The 19,344-nt window shown below is 55.2% G+C and overlaps 2 protein-coding genes across 4 annotated transcripts; both read right to left on the bottom strand.

Moving 5' to 3' along the window:
• Positions 1-1,458: 1,458 nt before the first annotated feature.
• On the bottom strand, positions 1,459-19,338 carry lrch3 (leucine-rich repeats and calponin homology (CH) domain containing 3). Of its 3 annotated transcripts, XM_052078730.1 has the most exons (23): positions 18,676-19,338; positions 16,559-16,703; positions 16,344-16,470; positions 16,138-16,243; positions 15,886-16,022; positions 15,635-15,744; positions 15,415-15,508; positions 14,892-14,976; positions 14,647-14,795; positions 14,479-14,537; positions 14,368-14,413; positions 14,203-14,298; positions 13,824-13,853; positions 13,655-13,708; positions 13,058-13,088; positions 12,872-12,979; positions 3,249-3,505; positions 3,094-3,170; positions 2,948-3,015; positions 2,782-2,862; positions 2,579-2,707; positions 2,319-2,483; positions 1,459-2,244 (listed from the first exon to the last, which is right to left on the bottom strand). In XM_052078730.1, the coding sequence occupies exons 1-23, from the start codon at positions 18,950-18,952 to the stop codon at positions 2,180-2,182; spliced, it is 2,496 nt and encodes an 831-aa protein (XP_051934690.1). In that variant the 5' UTR covers positions 18,953-19,338; the 3' UTR covers positions 1,459-2,179. The 3 variants fall into 3 exon arrangements, with proteins under 3 accessions (XP_051934690.1, XP_051934692.1, XP_051934691.1); XM_052078732.1 differs by lacking the exons at positions 1,459-2,244; positions 2,319-2,483; positions 2,579-2,707; ... (2 more) ...; positions 3,094-3,170; positions 3,249-3,505 and adding exons at positions 9,754-11,699; positions 12,054-12,131; positions 12,211-12,348; positions 12,694-12,794 and having other exon boundaries at positions 18,676-19,126; XM_052078731.1 differs by lacking the exons at positions 1,459-2,244; positions 2,319-2,483; positions 2,579-2,707; ... (2 more) ...; positions 3,094-3,170; positions 3,249-3,505 and adding exons at positions 9,754-11,699; positions 12,054-12,131; positions 12,211-12,348; positions 12,694-12,794 and having other exon boundaries at positions 15,415-15,744; positions 18,676-19,327.
• rpl35a (ribosomal protein L35a) lies at positions 5,704-8,222 on the bottom strand. The gene is made up of 5 exons (XM_052078738.1): positions 8,164-8,222; positions 7,468-7,506; positions 6,702-6,854; positions 6,240-6,384; positions 5,704-5,802 (listed from the first exon to the last, which is right to left on the bottom strand). The coding sequence occupies exons 2-5, from the start codon at positions 7,476-7,478 to the stop codon at positions 5,779-5,781; spliced, it is 333 nt and encodes a 110-aa protein (XP_051934698.1). The 5' UTR covers positions 7,479-7,506; positions 8,164-8,222; the 3' UTR covers positions 5,704-5,778.
• Positions 19,339-19,344: the final 6 nt, after the last annotated feature.

The following is a 19,344-nucleotide window of genomic DNA, read 5'->3' as shown; positions in this document are numbered from 1 at the left end:
CCCCCTCACCCCCTCTGCCAACTGGCTGCGCACGCGCGGGGAAGGCTCCGCGCCGGCTTTCACAGGCCTCCGGTCGCCACGGAGACCGGGAGGCCTTTGAAAGTGAGGTCATGGTGCACGTCCGCTACTTTTCTCACCGGAGCGAGCGACCCCGTCCGCCCGCCGACAGTTGACAAACACGTCTCCCGCGAGGCCCGACGCAGGAGGCGGACGCTTTGCCGGTCGCGCCGAAAGCGGGCGGCGCCATCTGTGCCGTTTTTTCTTTAGGTTTGGATTTTCTCATCCAGCTCACAAAAATCAAAACCTAAAAAAACCACGGAGCGCCAGCGGCAACGTGGCCTTCGTCCCGAGGATGACGGCGTCCTGGAGACAGAGAGTGTGACAGCCCGGTTACTTCCCACCGGACATTGGACGAGGCCGCCCGGCTAACATAAACCACAAGTCGGCTAAAGCGGCAACGCTCGGAACTGCGCCCAACCGCGCGGCGCCCCCATCCCTTTTCATACGTACTTCCAAGTGTGGTCGGAGAGCTCTCCAAGTCGTTTGGGATGCGTCGCCGTTCCAGTTGAAGGCGTCTTCAATTCAACATGGCGTAAGTGGAATCGGAAGGACCTCGTTGAGATCTGGAATGAGCGATCGCTCCCTGAGATGCCCAATTCACTCTTGGCGGCGGCCGAAGAGCGCGTCGGATCTGTGACGGGAAACCACACACACACAAACACTGGGCAGGAATTTCGACTCGACCATTTTCCGCCTCAAGCAACTCGACTCGATCTCATCCGCGGCTGGAAAAGTTGGGGAGGCCGACCGTCCGGCCATGACGGCTGCTCCCGCGAGCGATGACGTCGTGGGTCAATGCGTTATGTGACGCGGTCCGTTTGTTGCCTCCGTTTATTGGCTTTCATTTGAGCAGCCCGCTCGGCGCACATGAGCGTCTCTCTTTGCTGATGAAATCAAGGTTCAATAGGCCGATAAAAGCCGCCAGCGTCGCGTCGCGTCGCTTCGCCACACCAGCTCGTCGCGGTTCCGTTTCCGTCCTCAAGAAGCCAATTGCTATCGACAAGGTGAACTCGTCCAACGAGTTCGCTCGCTAGCCCGTCGACCGTGTGACGTCACCATCGCCGCAGCGTCGCCGCAGTCGGCCGGTGCGCGCGTGCCGGCGGAACGAGCTCGCACGACCACAAAGACGACCGACCGAGGAAAAAGAAACACAACAACGGAAAAAGAGGCGACAACGTTGTTTGTTTTGTCCTTACGCTGCGTGGACTCTGCGCGCCAACGGTGACGAGCGGACGCCCATCGTCTCCGCCTCTCTCTCTCTCTCGCTCGATGGCGGCCGGCTTTCAACGCACTTCCGGTCAGAGAGCGCCGCTGGCGCCCCCTGTTGCGCGGAAGGACAAACGTTCACTTTGTCCCCCCATAAAATGACCAAAAAACAACCCCACAACAAAGCAGTCATCACTTCCGGCCTTTATTGTTTCTATGCAATTTCATCTTAATCGTGCTTTCGATGGAAAACGGAAAAGAAGCAATACACGATGACCTCTTTTGTCAATGCTCCTTCGCCCAATTATTCTGGAGTCAGAATTTCCTGTCCAAGGGTGACAATCGGGGGGCCAAGCAGCAAATTCTGGCCCCCATCTGTAAGCCCCCTCAAGGAAAAAAAAACAATCCTAAATCCTCCCAATATCTACCAAAGCACTGGCTAAACTCTTCCGTCTCAATTAACTCTGTAACTCTTCTGAAATACTCAAGTCAAGTGTATCTCTCGAGCACTTTCAAACAGCCATCGCAGCATACAAAGCGCCCTACACGGAACAACGAACATATACAACAGGAAAGCAACAAATCGCTCACAAAGACGCTAGAAAGCACCGAACAGCAAAACCAAGAACAAATCGGAGTCATGCCGAGTCAAATGCCAACGTAAAAGTTCCGTGCAGCAATAACACCCCCCCAGCCCCCCCCCCCCGGTGTCATCGCAACAAGATGGAATGCGCTCCAGCTCCAACGACTCTAATCACTGCGGGGATTCGTGGACAAAACGCCGTGACCTGCAGAGAAAAACACGCAGGCGCCAGTCGCAACATTTTCTGCCGCTGCATCGATGCAATTTTACCTTCGGCTCCGAGCGGTCCCGAAAGTCCTGGCGCCGAAACGCGCGCCCGGCGCTCCGCCGTCAGGGTCCTCGGCGGAAGACGTCGCCCACTCCGCGACAGCCCATCGGCGCCATCTCGGTGAGGTCTGCGGGAGAGGACTCGCGTGAGCGGCGCCCCCGGGCGGCGGCGAGCGGAAGCGCGGCCGGCCCGTCCGCTCACCTCCGACGACGTAGTAGCGCTCGGGCGAGAAGCGTTTGTGGCCGCGGGCGTTGACGGCGTGCCGGATGAAGCCGCGCTCCAGCAGCTCGGCGGCGTAACGCCGCGCGTCCGCGCGCTCGGTGGCGCCCGCCACGTGGCGACGCAGCCAGTCCACCGCGTCGCCGCCTGCGCGACAGAGAGGGAGCGGCGCGCGGCGCGCGGCGGTGGGTACGCGCGCGAGGTCGGCGCGGGGAGCGCGGCCGGCGGCGGCGCGCACGTACCCGTGAAGGCGTCGCGGATGAGCACCTTGAGCCACATCCGGTCGCGAACCGCCACGCCCGAATCGCTCCTCATCATCGCCTTGACGACCGTCGCCATGTCGCCGTCCACGCTCAGATGCTCGTCGTCACCTGAACGCCGCGACGCGCGATGCGGACGTGACGACGCTTCGACGGAGTGATCGGGGGGGAGCGGGGCGTGTTACCGTAAGGTGGGAGGAGCTTCCCCGTCACCGCCGCCGTATGGGACACCCAGGAGGCCGGGTCGATCGGACGCACCGGCTCGCCTGGAGGTTGACGATGAGGACGAGGCGCGCGTCAGCCCGGGCGCGACTCGCCCACTGCTGCTTTTCGCGCCTCGGGGTCACTGACCTCTCGGCAAGGTGAAGAGGCCGTCGGGCGCCGGCTCCCAAAAGCGCAACAACGTCAGCGACAGCAGGCTGGGCGCGGGCACACGCACACGCACACGCACGTATGACAGATGCTCAAGCGAGACGCTGGGGGGCGCTCGCGCTTACCCCGGCCTCTGGGCGGCATCTCGGAGGACCCGCGCGGCCAGCGAGCCGCTCGCCTTCTCCAGGCTCACCTCGTTCACCTGGCGAGGAGCGTCGCGGTCGTCATCAGGTCACGTGACGGAGCATCAAGTAAGTGTCGCGTGCGCGCCGTCCGTCACCCGTATCAAGACGTCCCCGCTGCGAAGGCGTCCGTCGGCCGCCACGGCGCCGTCCTCCGCGATGGATCCGATGCACACGCCGGCGCCTTCGTCCCGGCTTTGGCTAACCACGCTGATGCCCAGGAAGTCGCACTTGTCTGCGCACGCGCGCACACACGTCCGGGGAGGAGGAGATGCGGTCATGCGGCCGAACGCGACAAACCGCGCCCCGCCATATAGGAAGGGGGGATGGGGGGGGGGGGTGGCGGGGGCGTCGACTCTTTCCAGCTACCATCACACGACGCATCTATTCTAGTTGCATGACATCGCTGTGGGACTGACGTCATACTAGGAAGGCCGTCACGCGGGATGACAAAGTTGCATGCGGGACGCCTTCACTCGCGCGACCCATTTGAGCCACTGAGTGACGGACGCGCGCACTCACCCATGTCCAGAGCGACGCTCAGCACCTTCATTGACATCGACGACTCGCTCAGGCTGCTGACTGACTCGCACTGGGAGTCGCACGCGATCATCAGGTCGGAAGCCAGCCGTCAAGGAATATTGACAAGACGAGGCGTATACGTACAGCGCGTAGCCCCTCCATCCCGTGTGGGTACGGATGTTGCCGCTGCGACAAGGAGTCCTGCTTTTCTGCTCATCTCACACACACACACACACACACACACACACACACGCACAGAGTTTGATTGACAGCAGAGTGAGTGGCTGTCCCGCAACAAGCTAACAGCAAGTTGTGCATTTCTCGAGCCTCGCTGCACACAAAGTGCTGAACACACGACACCCATCCACCGATGCAGGCGCACCCCAAAAAGGGGCATAGACATACGAAAATGGCAATCACTCGGACGCACCAAGAGGCAGACGCACGCGCGCACGCCAAGAAAAGCGGAAGCCACGCACCTGCCCGTCAAAGGTCCGACGCGGCCGCATCAAGGCTTCACCGCCGCGGTCGGGGTGCTTTTTCAGGCTCAACTTGGATGCGGCGGACAATGGTGCCGCGCCCACGTGACCGATGGCGGCCGATGGCGGCCAATGGCGGCGCGAGCGCGCCGTCAAGAGCTTTACTGGAGCGGAAGACGCGGTCGGCCGCAGCGCCCGGAGGCGCCTTTGCTCACGTTGACGACATTGAAAGGCGCACACGCGGCAACAATTGCTCAAAGTGGGACGCGCGCGGACGCCGACCGCAAACACGCACAAAACACTATTCGATGGTCATACTCAGAAAAAGCAACCCCCCCCCCCCCCAAGTTCATGGCCGCGCCTACCCTAGCATCACGTAGCCTAGCGTACCGTGCGGCAGGGGCGCTCGGTCCGGCATGCAGTCCAGAAACAGAACCACCTGGAAGGTGCTCCAGCCCACCACTTCCAAAAGTGCTCGAGACATTCGCTCGGGTTGAGTGGAGTAGTTTTGGAACTTATTTGTACGCGCAGACCGGGTCGCGTGGGGTCAGAGGTCACTCACGCGAACGGTTGCCGTGTAGGTGCTCTTGACGGAAGAGGGTGCGGTTGGACACGGAATGACCTTGAGTGAACACCAGAGGGCGATCTTGACCACACGTCAGCTCGGAGTCCAGCCGCCGCATCTGGAACGCACACAACATTGGCTTCAAATGACAACCCACCGCTGTGTGTATTTGTAACGCAAATGCACGCGTTGAGACGACTCCAAAGGTGGCGACAAGTCTCGACAAGGGTCACGGTGCAACGATCGTCGGTGGGGGGAGCGACGGGCGTATGGTCGCTACGTGACAACTGAGCGGTTTCCCTCATTGGGCGCGATGGCGATCCTCCGCCGCTTTCTTCACCTGAGCCCGCACCTGCGTTGCGCGCGGTTTCGACCGGGTCCGTCCACTGCGGTCAAGCAGGCGGCCGTCGCCCCGCCGCGGGTTGCTCCGAGTCTGCCCTTTTGTGTTCGGGACGCTCGGAAGCCGGCAAACATGAAGTCCGAGAGGCACTCGGACCAAGTTTGTCACGAGCGCAAGGGGGCGCGCGAGAGCACGGCGGTGCGGGGTCAAAGGCCGTCGTCACGGCAACCCGCCCAACAACTTGGTTCCATTGCGGTGATGGAGCCAATTCACTCCGGCGTGATTAAACGTTCGCAAATCAACGCGGTGCAATTTAAAGTACCGCTACAGAACAAAAACAAACACCAAAAGACCAAGAATATTTTTGACATTGAGTCTTAACTGACTTTCAATGGATGACTTCAAATGTTTGATGACTTTTTGATATTTCACAAACCTCAAAAAGCACATTCGGTTCAAAATGAAACTAGTCTCAAAAAAGGCCAACGTGAAATTGGCATGAGAACGATTTGGACGTTCAGACGATCAAACTTTGGCAGCCCCCCCCACCCCCCTGACTGTCAGCTAGTGAAGGTTAGGCACCAATTGAGCCACCGCCGATGGTGAATGGGTGCAGACTGCGCAAACAACCCACACAGAAAGATGTCCAGCGTCTGATCTTTTTATTGTTTATTTACAAACAACAAGCTTCTGGGCAGGGGGGGCGGCTGCTCCGGTGTTGCTCACACTCGGGACGGGTACAACATCTGAGGACAAAAAGAAAAAGACATCAGCTGTCACCAAGCTTGGATGAAAATACACACGTGAATAAGGCAGGAGGAGAAGGGTAGTAGCCGTCCGACTGAACATTTTCTTCTTTCTTCTACCAGTCTGGATCACAGCGAGTGGGGAGAAAAAAAAAAAGAATCTAACCGTGCAACCTCATGCCCATTCGAACCTCACTCTGATATGAATGGACACGGACGCACGTGAACGTGGCTGACTTCTAACGTGCGTATGTGTGCGAGACTAAAATCTGGAGTGATTTCGTGGGCAAAGCGGGCCAATGCCATTTTAAGAGGCCGTGCTTTCTCTCACCCAGCGAGCAAATGGCCCCACACGAGTTGCCATCCTCACAAGTCACACGTACCCCCCCCCCCCCAAGTTGACAGCGATTCATCCGAGTGTGGCGATGTGGTCGTACCACTCGTATGCGATGTCCGATGGCTTTGGCAGGGAGGTTGCTGGTGAACTTTGCCCTCACCATCCCGCTGTTGCCGTGGGCACGCATCACCTTGCCCCAAATGACCCGCGTTTTGTTGGGCTTGCCGCCAGGCGTCACCGTTTTCCTGACACATACACACACACGTTAGTACATGCCAAGCACAAAACAATACAAATGAGTGCGAATGCCTTTCTGTGACTCTCCCAGTCCCGGAATGAAGGCTTCCAAAAAAATAAATAAGGGAGATATTTTACTCTGAATTGGCCCACTCACAACTTAGTGGAAGATTTTCTATAGTTGGCATTTGCAAAAAGAATATAGCTTAAATATAAATAAATAGTCCGGCCCCCTCCCAGTGTGTCAACAGGTGTCACAAGAAAGAGACTGGAAGAGTAACAGAGAGGAACCGCCCGCTGTGGGCAAGGAAGGAAGGAGCCTTACTTCTTGGCCTTGTAGACATAAGCGCATCGTTTGCCCAGGTAGAAGTCAACCTCGTTGCGGCTGTAGCAGCCTTCCAGCTTGAGCAGCGCCGTGTGCTCGCGCTGGTTGCGCAGGCCGCGCTTGTAGCCCGTAAAGATGGCCTTGCTCCACAGCCTGCAAACGCCACACGCGGGCACACGCCGTCAGAAGGCTCGCTCGGTCCCGTCGATGCTCGAGTTGGATGGCCGCAGTAATCCGACTAGTCGGCCTTATGTTTCGTTCTTTCTTTGCGCATTTAAGGTAGAGCAGAGCGGCGTGACAGGACGTCACATCGGGTTTCTTCAAGGTTACGCGGATGCCACCTCGTCTTCAGACAGAGCAAATGTAGTTGAAACCCAAACGTTACTTGAAACACCGTTATTTGCCTTTGACATTTTGTTATGGAAATTAATGACAAAATGAATTGCACGCGCATTCTCCATCAGGATTGGCAACCCATTGAAACCTAAATGACATTTCATTCGGGAATTTGGTTTCATCGTAATTGGAGCACAAGGTAAGTCGCGATTACCTTTGTGCTTAATCTACATTGGCCTTTGCAAACAGATGCTTTGACTCGGGCAAAATAGCATTTCGCGAGTTCCTGACATGTTACAGACGTTTTTTGGGGTGCATTTTTGAAACAATGTCCTCTTTTTGAATAGGAAAGTGACAGAAATTTAACAAATGTTTGGTTTAATCTGATTCAACTATTACATGGGAATAAAAAGACAAGAATCAACCGTACCTTCCTGGCATCTTCGCTTTTCTTTACAGGAGAGCTCACCTGCGCACGCACACACAAAATATATGCAGTGACATTTTAAAGACATATTTCCACCGTACGATGTAACTAGGATGATGATGTAAACAAACAAAACTGCCTCTTTAAAAACCCCTCCATGTACACGTTCCATGAGTTGCCAACTTTTAACTTTGATCGAGTGTAAATCTCGTGTCGGCAAAGGTTAGTTTATTGCCGTCAGCACGTGTTCAAGCTGCCCGCAACATCCCAGCGTTTCTTCCGTTTAGTAGTACAGTACTGTATCGATGTCGGAACACGTATCTGTGTCGCTTTGAACCCCAGTAGAAGGTTCTACACTGTCCTGAATTGCTAAACCATGTGAAATCGGACTTGTGGAGGAAAACACGAAAGCTGCAAAGCTAACAAGCTAACGTTCCACTTGACAAAAGGGCGGTCGTCAGGCCAAAAGCCACTTTGAGCCTCCGAGATCGGTCAAAAGCTCACGAGAGCAGCCGGTCGAAGGTAGCCCCAGCTAGCATTTGGCAGCAGAATCCATGCTCAATCTGGGCCATCGTAAAGCCCACCAAAAGCTAAATCCGCACATGAGGCAAAGTTGCGACGACGACGAGTCGGGAGTACAAATTAGTCACGTTTGTCCAAGACTTTTCGACATTTTCCCAAGCGCCTTCAGCTTCTTACCTGCTGCGCTAGCGGAAATATGGCGAAAAAGACCGCGCGAAAAGAATGCCGGGAAACTATTGGCAACATAGGTGGCCGCGCAGCGCCTGCCCCAAAAAAATAAAATAATAAAAAAAGCCGAAGGCGCATATATTTCAAATACATGCGAAACTTCATCGAAACAGTCAGCGTTTGTTGGTTTTAATGTTTATTTTTACTATTACACTCGGAAGCAAGCACCCCACCACCACTGTGACTTTAATACAAAGATTTACACCCAATGTCTTTATAACCCGCATAGTTCTATCGCCTCAATTACATTCATTCATTCATTCATTCATCTTCCGTACCGCTTGATCCTCACTAGGGTCGCGGGGGGTGCTGGAGCCCATCCCAGCCGTCTCCGGGCAGTAGGCGGGGGACACCCTGAATCGGTTGCCAGCCAATCGCAGGGCACACATAGACGAACAACCATCCACGCTCACACTCACACCTAGGGACAATCTAGAGCAGGCGTGTCCAAAGTCCGGCCCGCGGGCCAAATGCGGCCCGCGGTCGAATTTCATCCGGCCCTCGGCCCCTCTCATAAAATCATTGCCGTCTGGCCCGCAGGTTGGGCGCAATGGAACACGTTTGCATTGACTGAGGTCTCGTAGACTGGTGAGTGATGTTTCATAGAGTACTGCTTCCCTCTAGTGGCTAAATGAGTAATAGCATTCACTAAATGAGTAATAGCATTTAGACACTAGAGGGCATCACTCACGATTTAACAAGACATCACTCCGTGTTTATATTGACTGATATGTCATATTTCAAATGACCCTTGCAGTTGTGGATATGTGTATTGCTTGTTCATTTCCCTGTTGTTCGAGTCAAAGGTTTTGTGACTACTGAAAAGTCATGGTGATACATTTTATGTTTCAAATCAATCAATTTGCACTCAGGAGACTTCTGTTTAAGAAAAAGTCAAGTGAATACGCAGTTGCATGTGATATACCTGTTTCAAATGAACCAAAAGAACTTCTTAAGATTGTTGAAATAAAAATAAAAATGGAAATGTGAAACAGACTGGCTTACTAAAATTTGTTGAACAATATTGTTGTTCAATGTAAAAAATATCAGCCAAGGTCGGCCCCCCGACATTTTACCACATAAAATCTGGCCCCATTGGCAAAAAGTTTGGACACCCCTGATCTAGAGTGTTCAATCAGCCTGCATATTTTTGGAATGTGGGCGGAAACCGGAGCACCCGGAGAAAACCCACGCAGGCCCGGGGAGAACATGCAAACTCCACACAGGGAGGCCGGAGCTGGAATCGAACCCGGTACCTCTGCACTGTGAAGCCACTGGACTACCGGGCCGCCACGCCTCAACACAATTGGAGGAATTAAACTTGAATGACTGCATTTTCAACATATATATTTGGTCCAAGTCATCGAAAAAACGAATCAAAATAAAGGAAGGAGTAAAATAATCGTTAGCCGCATCCTTAATTGACAGGCACCTACGTCTTTGTCTTTTCATTTTCGGGACATTTCTTGTGATGGTGTAAATTTGGAAGGATCGTGGCTTGAAAGAGTTTGGTGTAGGTTGTAAATAATCATATACAAGTATATTCCAATATTTATTTTTTAACAGCAAGAGACAAATAAGTGAAAAGGTGTCCAACACGTTCGCATTTAAAAAAAAAGTGGAATTTTCCTGGAAGTTCGACCGTTGCCGTGGTAACCAACTCTCCTCTTACACACTTCGTATGGAGCCTGCGAGAATCGCATACCGAGTTTGCAACACGTAAAACGTCACCAGGGGACGTGTAGGCAGAAAGGCCGCGTCATCTTTATATACACATCTACACACGCTTTGTATTTACACAATACATTTGTACACAAAAAGGCAGACGGCGCAGCCTCATCCATCAAATGTCCCACAACGCAACAAGGAGCCCGACGCCATCACGTGACCGACAAGCGAGGCTGTGATCTGCGCCCCGGGCGTTGGTACAAGCGAACAAGATGAGAAACAAAACAAGGTGCAAAATGAGACACAAAAAATGTGACGGGGACAAAAAAACAAAACAAAACAAAACAAAAAAATCCGACACAGCCGCATCTTTACAATAGCATAAGTTAGCATTGCACGCGTTGAGCTAGCGCGATCTCACTTTGCCAGCCAATCGCACAAATTCAGATACATTTCAATTTTATTGTTTTAGTCTGATTCAGTCCACGTTTTCGCAATAAATTGCACTCGCTGCGACTAACAATTTACTACGAAGAAAATAGCTACGTTCATCGCACAGATGACTACGTGCCAATCAAGAAGACATACGCAACGCCGAAATGTCAGTTCCTTGGCTAACTGTTTCCCCCACGCTAGTTGCTAACATACAGAAACGTATTGCTGGCAAACTAAAAGAAAAAAAAACATGATCAATTTATAACATGCTCAATTTCACATTTTTCATTCATATTTCGAGCCGCTTGATCCTCACTAGGGTCGCGGGGGGTGCTGGAGCCTATCCCAGCTGTCTTCGGGCAGTAGGCGGGGGACACCCTGAATCGGTTGCCAACCAATCGCAGGGCACACAGAAACGAACAAGCATTCGCACTCACACTCACACCTAGGGACAATTTAGAGTGTTCAATTAGCCTGTCACACATGTTTTTGGAATGTGGGAGGAAACCGGAGCACCCGGAGAAAACCCACGCAGGCCCGGGGAGAAGATGCAAACTCCACACAGGGAGGCCGGAGCTGGAATCGAACCTGGTACCCCTGCACTGTGAAGCCGACGTGCTAACCGCCGGACTACCGGGCCGCCTAAATTTCACATTTTTATGTGACTAATTTCATGGCAAAATGTCACGTTTCACGTGAAGATATTCTTTTCACGCCTTAAGTTTCACATGAAAACACCCTATCACCATGAGAAGTTATCACTTGTTAGGTCATAATGTGAAACCGATCACGTTTTGACAGCCAGACTAGTGGCAGGCCGAGTATGTTTTTTTTTTTTTTGGTCTTAGAAATAGTGACCAGCTGCTCTTCTATAATACCGCATATAAAATAAAACAAAATAAATAAGAGTAAGTGTTAAAAAAAAAAAAGACACGTGAGAGCTCCACCAGTGGCTTGGACTGAAAGAAACGGCTTTTGGGCGAAGGTCAAGTCAAACTTAAAACGCGACAGCAATACGCTTCTGTACTAAAAAGCAAACGTGAAACGTTTGTGTTGTCACTAGTGTTAGCAAAAAGGAGGTCAGCGATTGTAGCGCCGGGTCGTGTTATGTCGATGGTGTGACGTCACGCACACAAGCGCGTCAAGTCAAAAAACCAACGAAAACGTAGACACGAAATTGCGGTAGGCCTACGCCAACGCCAACGAGGGCATCAAGATGGCGGATCTTCGCACGTCGACTACATGCCAGGGGAGGGGGTCGTCATCGCGGCGGTGGCGACGCCGTGTCTCGGAGGGGCCAAGTGGAGAAGCGCGCTGACGGTGGCGGCCACCTGGGGGAGCCCCTCTTCCTCCAGGATGTGAAGGGGAAGACACAAGTCACTCTGCGCAGGCGCAGGCGCACGCACACACCCAAGCGGAAGGGAGGCCAAAGAGACAAGATGGCAAAAAGATGGATCAACACAAGCGAAATGAGGCAGACGCAAACAAAAAGGACAACCAAGGATGGACGGGACGATGGGCACCGACCGCCGCAGCTAACGGGGCGTTTCGCACAGCCTGGCCGAAAGACGCTCGGGCCGAGCGCCCGACGTCGGTCGCAACTCAAAGGACCTCCGCGCTCTAAGAACGCCGGCGGCGGTGACGCCAAAGCCTCCTTTGGGAAATGCGGGCGACTATGCCAGCCGGGTCCCGTCGGAGCTTTCCTCCGGCCACGCTTTGAAAACAAGTTCTCTTACCTGAGCCACGCCCATCCGACGACACGCCTCCAGGAAGTTCTCCACGTTCCGCCGACATTTGGCCATGGTCAGTTTGGGCTGAGGGGACACGCGGGCGCACGCGGGGGCGGTTGGCAGAGCGAGCGTCGGCGTGGACGTAAGAGAGCGGCGCACTCACCACGGCGGGGGAGGGCACGTGGATGCTGGGGACCGATCGCGGCCGCACATGGTTGGCCAGGTGACACAAGACCACGCCGTCCGTCAGCGCCGCCCCCAGGTCACCGGGCAACGTCACCTTCAGCCGGCCCTCGATATTCTGACAAACGCAAACAGCGCGCACAGGATCAGTGAGCGGCGACCGCTCCCGTGTCAAATCCGCTTCCATCGTGTTGCGCCGCGAGCTAGAGTCTAAAAGCCCGTCCACTTTTTGTTCCCCGATAGCCAGATGCTGAAGGACCGGAGCACCCGGCGAGCTACGCCAAGGTCCCGAATGCGCTAGTCAAGACTTGCCCCGCCGCCAAACTCTCTCGTGCTCCTTTTCGTCACGGGCCGCTTTGGACCCCCGGGCCTCGACTTTGACACCGGCGGTCGAGGAAACCCGACGCACGCGAGCACCCGATCCGCCGTCTGTGTGACGCGTGGAAGCAAACGTTTAGGCCACCTTCCGGAGCTGCTCCACCAGTTGGGCGTCGTGTCCCAGCGCGGCCGAGGCGGCTTCCTGCGGGTGCTGAGCGGAGGCGGGGGCGGGGCCGGGGGCGTCGCCTAGAGGACAAGCGCGCAAGTCACCTTCGCGTCACCGGCTCGCCAGTCGCCACAAAGCCGAGGCGGCGCCCGCTCACCCCTCCTCTTTTCTTCGCGCTGGCTGAGGCGATACAGGAAGCTCTCCGGGCGCACGCCGGCGCCGCGACGGGCGGCGGCGTCCCCCGAGCCCGGGTGGGCGGGACCGGCTGGAGATGCAAAGCAGGCGCGGTCAACGCGAGCGCAGAAGGGCCGACCCAGGCTTCCCGCGGGCGCTCCCGTCTTACCGCTTGGCGAAAGGCCGCCTCGCTCTTCGCCCTGTCGTCACAAGCGCGCACGTTAGCGTCGGCGGCGGGCGCCGGAACAAGTTTTGCATCAGACAAGCGCTGCCGTTTGTGCGCTTTTCTTGCACAGCGGGTGGCCGCGCATGAGCCAAGAAAACACGAAGCAGCAATCTTTGTTCTTTGCAACTACTCGACAAAGAAGGCGGCGAGATGGGAAAGCTCCTCATCGCCTGTGGCTGCCACACTTGTCCAGTCGTCAGTGGCTCGGGGCTTACGTTCCAGATGCCAAGGCGGCATCTGCAAAGTGAGCGTTTGCCGCATGGGCGAGGCCATCCAAACGGCCAACTATTCAAGGCGATCGCTGTTCTGAATTGGATTTGGAAAATCATTTGTTTGCGGCGTGCGTCAAAGGCTGCCTTGACGCAAAAATTACGTCTGTGCGCTCGCTGGAAAAGCGAACCCGAGCGAAGCCCTCCTCCGCAAATTGCGCAAATGTGAGAAAAAGCAGTCAAAGGGCTCACTGCACTTTGGGGGGGGGGGGGGGGACACTTCACAATGACGGCAAGCGCTTGTCACCTTGCAAATTCCACAAATTCTTACCATGAAGAGGGCAGAGTCATCCGTGTGGGTGGAGCGTCGACAGGGGTAGATGTTCTGGGTACACACACACACAATTGACAGATCCACACAGCCACCCCTCCACCCCCGGCGCAATGTGAGGGATGGATGATAAGGGGGCGGGACATGAGGAGGGTGTGGGTGGGGCTACCTTGGCTTCCGGACTGGGCTCGTTCGGACTCTGCGAACAAAACAGGCGGGCAAACTGGTCAAGTTTCATGGCTGGGAAGCCCCCCCATCACAGCAAACAAAAGGCCAAGGAGGCATCGCGCGCTTCAAGCTTGCTTTCTTTGCCTCTTCACTCCGAGAAGGAGCAGACCATTTTTGAAAGGGCAACTTTCCCCCACCGCTCCCCACAACAAACGGTCAGTTCGGTGGACAGACTCATACCCGGGGGAGAAAAAAAAAAAATCAAAGGCGAGCGATGAACGTTCCGTTCGAAAATATTCCCCGCCCCCGCCCCGCGCCGCCGTACGAGTGTAAGGACGCGTTTGTTTGCCGAGGGGATGCGATGAGAAGGCGGCCGCTACCTTGGCATCTCTCTGCGGGGGGCGCGTCCTGTGTCGCTCCTCGTCGTACCTGAGGGCGGCCAGCCGAGCCTCTCGCCTCATCCGCTCCACGCCTCTCTGAGCCGCATACGCGCACCGGGTCACACGGGGGTCACGCGCGACGCTCCGAGGCCGACGCCCGCTCACCTGAATTTGGTCACCGGGAGACGCCGGGGCATCGTCCGCCGCGCTCCTGACAGGCGGACACGGAGGACGTCACGTCAAGCGCAAAGACGGCGTGCGCCTGCGGCTGCCTACCTGCTCTGCCTTTGTCTGGAGTCGTCTGTTCTGGAGAAGACGGCTTTGCCTGGAGAACCCTGAGCAAACAAACAAAGAGAAAGCAGAATCATGACATCAGTCAACATCCGATGGATTAAAAACAAACAACAAATACAGGAAGAAAACAAACGCATAACGGCGAGGCACCGTATTGCCGATGCGTCTCTCGATGTAGGCCATGAACTGCGAGCTGAGGCTGGCCCTTTCTCCCGCTCCTCGCTCTCCCCCCGCCGCGCCGCCGGCCTCCTCCTCTTCCCCCTCCTCGCCGTTGATGAAGTCCATCTGCTCCGGCTCGTCTGCGCATAGCGTCAAGACAAGCACGGAAGCGGGTGACTTTGCCGCACGCCGCCCTCCTTCGGGATGGGATCTCACTCGGGCACCGGTGCGCTCACGTGTCCCGTTGGCCAGCAGGAGGGAGCGCGCCGACACTCGCTTCGGCTCTTTGTGGACGTCCCGAGCGGGAGCTTCTGACAGCTCCTTGTTGTACACACGCACACACACACACACACACGCACACACGCACACACGCACACACACACACGTACATGTATAAGGAAGTCATAAATCTATGATATGATCTCATAGGTCTTATCAAGTCTGCCAATGAGGAAGTCATCAATCTATATCACACCTGATGGTAACATCCTACAAAAAAACGGATAATATCTCATTATGATGATGTCATCAATCTTTCCATTTCTCAAATTAGGATCCATAGTCGAATAAAAAAACACATCGATTCAACCAGCTTGTTTTCTTCAATTTCTAGTCGATTTGAATGCCTGCGGATACGAAGTGCGGAACAGACAGGCTGGAGTAGCTACTTTTCAACTTGCGACTAAATAGAGGGCCCTTTTCCACAAACGTGTCGCGTCTCGCCGGAATGGTGTGTGTGTGTGTGTTTGTGTTTCGAACCTCATTTGCGGACCATCTTTTGTCTCCGCTGTCCACACTGTTGAAGCCTGAATCCAACGTTCCGTAGGGCCGACCGGGGTACAGCTCATCGACGCTAATGTGGCGGGCACACATAGACAAGCAGCAGCACATGAGGCTCTTATTTTGGAAGGCCGGCAGGATGTCAGAAGTGAGGGACTGAGAACGCGGTCGTGCGCGGGCACCCGTGGCGAGTTCAGACCAGGATCCGAAGTTCAAAGTTCGTCTGTCGTATTCCGGGAGGTCGAGGCTCGTCTTGCTGGCCTCCATGTTGAGGAACTTGAAGATGTGAACTTTGCCCTTGATGCAAATCTACACGACGCAAGATGACGGACAACCGTTAACCATCGTCACGATGATGACGGACGGCTACATTTGGAACCCGAGCGGCAAAAGCGCCGCGACGGTCGGGTCCCGATTGGAGCGTCGGAAGCCGTCGTACTGGCGCGCTACCTGCGCGGGCGGCGTGTGGAGCGGGTTGTTGTCCAGCACCATGGTGTGCAGCTGCGACAGGCGCGTGTAGCATAGCGGGATGGACGTCACCTTGTTACACGAGAAGTCCAGACGAACCAGCGGCAGCTCGGCCAGCTCTGAAAAGACAAGACGCCCCCGCGCGGCCGCTCAAAGGCTGGTCGAAGGGGTGGTGGAAGCCGGCGGGCATCGGAATATTCCGTTCTTCTCCAAAGGAAGCCGTCGTACGTGTACCTGGAGGAAGGGCCACCAGGTGGTTCCTCCTGATGTTCAGGTCTCTCAGCGCCTCCAGCCGGCCAACCTGAGACGGCAGCGTCCTGATCTCGTTACAGCTGACATCCTGCGGGGAGGCGGCAGCGCTCAGGCAACTCGGGGGTCGGCCTGGCCGGCGCGCGGACGGCCGGACGGACGGACGGACGGACGAGTCTCCGGCTACCCACCAGCTCCGTCAGATGCCTCAGCTGGCCCACTTCCTGAGGCAGCGCCACCAGCTTGTTGTTGCACGCGATCAGAACCTTCAGCGGGAGACCGCACAGCACCACCGGCAGCGCCGACAGCTGGTTGCGACTGATGCGGGCGCACGGCGGCGGTGAGTGACGGACGGCGGGGGCCGCGTTCCCTCGCAATTTAGTGTGCGTGCGTGCGTGCGTGCTACCTGAGGTTCAGGTAGGTGAGGGCCTGCAGGTTGATCATGTGATCGGGCAGAGATCGCAAACAATTCTGGTAGACGTCCAATCTCTCCAGCGATACCAGCAGGCACACCTCCGGCGGAAGATCCGACAGGCGGTTCCGAGACAGGTCTGCACGAGAATGCGCACGCGAGCGCTATTAGGCGTACAGCACAAGCGCATGACTGACGCCATCTTCTTTACGCGACGCCTGACTTGTAAGCGGGCATTCATAATCATTCCTTCCGGCTTGATGAAATGAGCTGATGTGCAGCTGCCGTCGCCTTACTTAAGACAGGCGTACTTTGCAATCAGCATATTGCACCTTAGCTTCTTTAATGAAGGCTGAACTGATCCCCCCCCCCCCCCAAGTATGGACATTTTGTCTTTCCTCCCGAGTCAGCTGTTGCAGTCCATGTAGAAAAACAATCACATCAAAATCCCACGATACGGCCACTAATCCTTGTTATACCAAAAAAAAAAGAGTCTGCAATCCAGTGAAGCTGCAAAAAGTCAACGGCGATACCGAGAGGGATGACTGGAGGCGCTCCATGCATATCTTTGTACACGCCCATGATTGGCATCTTCAGATGAACAAAAGAGCAATGCGCCTCATCAGAGTTGCTAAAAGCAGCGGTGTCCAACGTACGGCTCGCCGGCGGGCCCACGACACAATCGCAACGCACGACCTGCAATTTGGTGATGAGGGTCACTGTTGTTGCTAACTGCGTCCTCTGGGGGGCGCGCTGCCGAGCATGTCAACCACATTGGGAAAAGTGGCTTTGACCCTGCCCTTGTCAAGGCAACGTGGGAACAGGAAAAGCAACATGACAAGTAAGCACGTTCAACGACTGCTAATTCACCTTGGAGGAGGTGCTGCAGCCTGCACTGGATCCCCCCCCCCCCCCAAAAAAAAATCAAAGACGTCCTCGTAACCTTCAATCGAGAAAAACTGACACAGAGCAGGTGGTCTTCAAACTAGACAGGGGGGAAAAAACGTAACTAAAAAGTTGCGGCACCGCGTTGCCACTCGACAACATTTTGGCTGCACTGCAGGCAATGAACGCGTGAATGCACTTGCCCCCCACCGAGGTTTGTTGCCATCTCCGTTTGTGTAATTCATTGTATCCGATTGACTTCCAAGAAAAGGAGCGGGCTCGAAATCAAACCCACTGCCCAGTGGGCAGGTGATTTCACAGACACGCTGGTTCAACTTTGGGCTCAAAAGAAACTGAATTGCTTTCAAGCCACCAAATCGTTTTGGGTGGGGTGGTTCTAAATGAAGCAATATTGTCATTGAATCGACTTGGCAGCCGGCAGTCGCGATCCCAATTGAAGGCTCGGGAAAAGAAACCATCGCGCCCCTTCACGCTGATGGGGCGCGATGGTTTGCACGGCAGGACGATAAAAAACTGTCGCGTTTTCCAGAAGGCTGCGCGGACTGAGAGCGCTGTCCATTTAAGATGCTTCCTGGGTCTCTACGCGTTGTTCTATGTAGTTGTTTTTCTTTGATCTCTAAGTTGCACACCGTCGACATCGTTTTTGTTTTCAGATTGTTCCCAAGTATGAAACGAGGTAAGAATAAAAAATAAAGTGGAAAATGTCCCTTTACACCGGGCCCATGTGGAACATTAGGAATAGTTGTTCTTAGTGGTTGATTTGAGCTCACATTTGGGCTGAATGCGGCCCCGGAACTCAAAGGAGTTGGAGTTGACAGCGCTGCTTCAACGCACTTGAAGCATTAGCAGGATGCTAACGCGCTAGCATCCCCAAAGTTGGCAAATTGTTCTTCCCTAAAGTGCTCCCTCAAGTGTTCCCAAGGTGACAAAAGCTCGCGTTGTCGCTTCAACGCAACGAAGACGACACCGAGCCGACGTGACCGAAAGGGCCGACTTGTGACCGTTGGACCTAACGCTTGAAGCAACATGTTGTTGTCACTCGGAAGCGACAACTTTAGACTTGGACAACAGCTACAAAGTTGCTCGAAAGCGTCAACAAAGTGCCCCGGGAACATTTGCACGACTGCTACGGCTCAGCAGGGGGTGGGGGTGGGGGGGCTGAGGGTCGGGGGGGTCACTTGGAGAGCCGCCCCGCGGAGACTCACCGGCCCGGGTGGTGTCGGTCAGGTCGTGGTTGGCGGCGCCGCGGGGGAACTCCTTGAGCTTCCTGCCGCTGAGGTTCAGGCAGCCGGTGGCCGAGGCTTCGTCCAGAGCCCGCTCCAGAGAACGGTTCCACGGCACCGGGCCCGCTACCGACACCAGGCCGTTGTTACAGGCCACGAGGACGCTTCCCGCGCCGGCACCGGTACCGCCGCCGCCTCCCACCGCAAAGCCGAATCCGGTGTTGTCCGCCGCAGTGCCCAACAACACCGAGGCCGCCATTACACTCCGGTTGGTTGCTAAGCTCGCGGAGCTAATGCTAATGCTACCACTCCCAGCCCAAACTTTGGACCAAGTGCGTGCGCATGCGCACAAGGCCGGCCAACGTTGCCGCAGAAACCCCTGTCCCCGAGAGCCACTCTGTCGAGCCCGTTTTCGATGTCTCCTTCCTTCCGACAGACTTGATTCAGACTTGATTCGTTATCGCATTCCCGCAAAGGTTGCTGAAGATCATTTGAATCAAGCCTGTTGGAGGAAGGAACCATGTCACGTGGGCAGGATAGGCTTTCAATATTGTCATGTTTGTTCCCCTCAAGGAAGAGCGCAAAAGCAATACGCTCATAAAGCAGCGCAACATTTGCGCGAAGTTCATCCGGAAGTCGACTTGACAACGC

The sequence above is a fragment of the Hippocampus zosterae genome, chromosome 10 (genome assembly GCF_025434085.1).
Source record: "Hippocampus zosterae strain Florida chromosome 10, ASM2543408v3, whole genome shotgun sequence".
Classification (NCBI taxonomy): domain Eukaryota; kingdom Metazoa; phylum Chordata; class Actinopteri; order Syngnathiformes; family Syngnathidae; genus Hippocampus; species Hippocampus zosterae.
The sequence above is the reverse complement of the archived record's forward strand: the minus strand, read 5'-3'. Positions and strand labels throughout refer to the sequence as shown.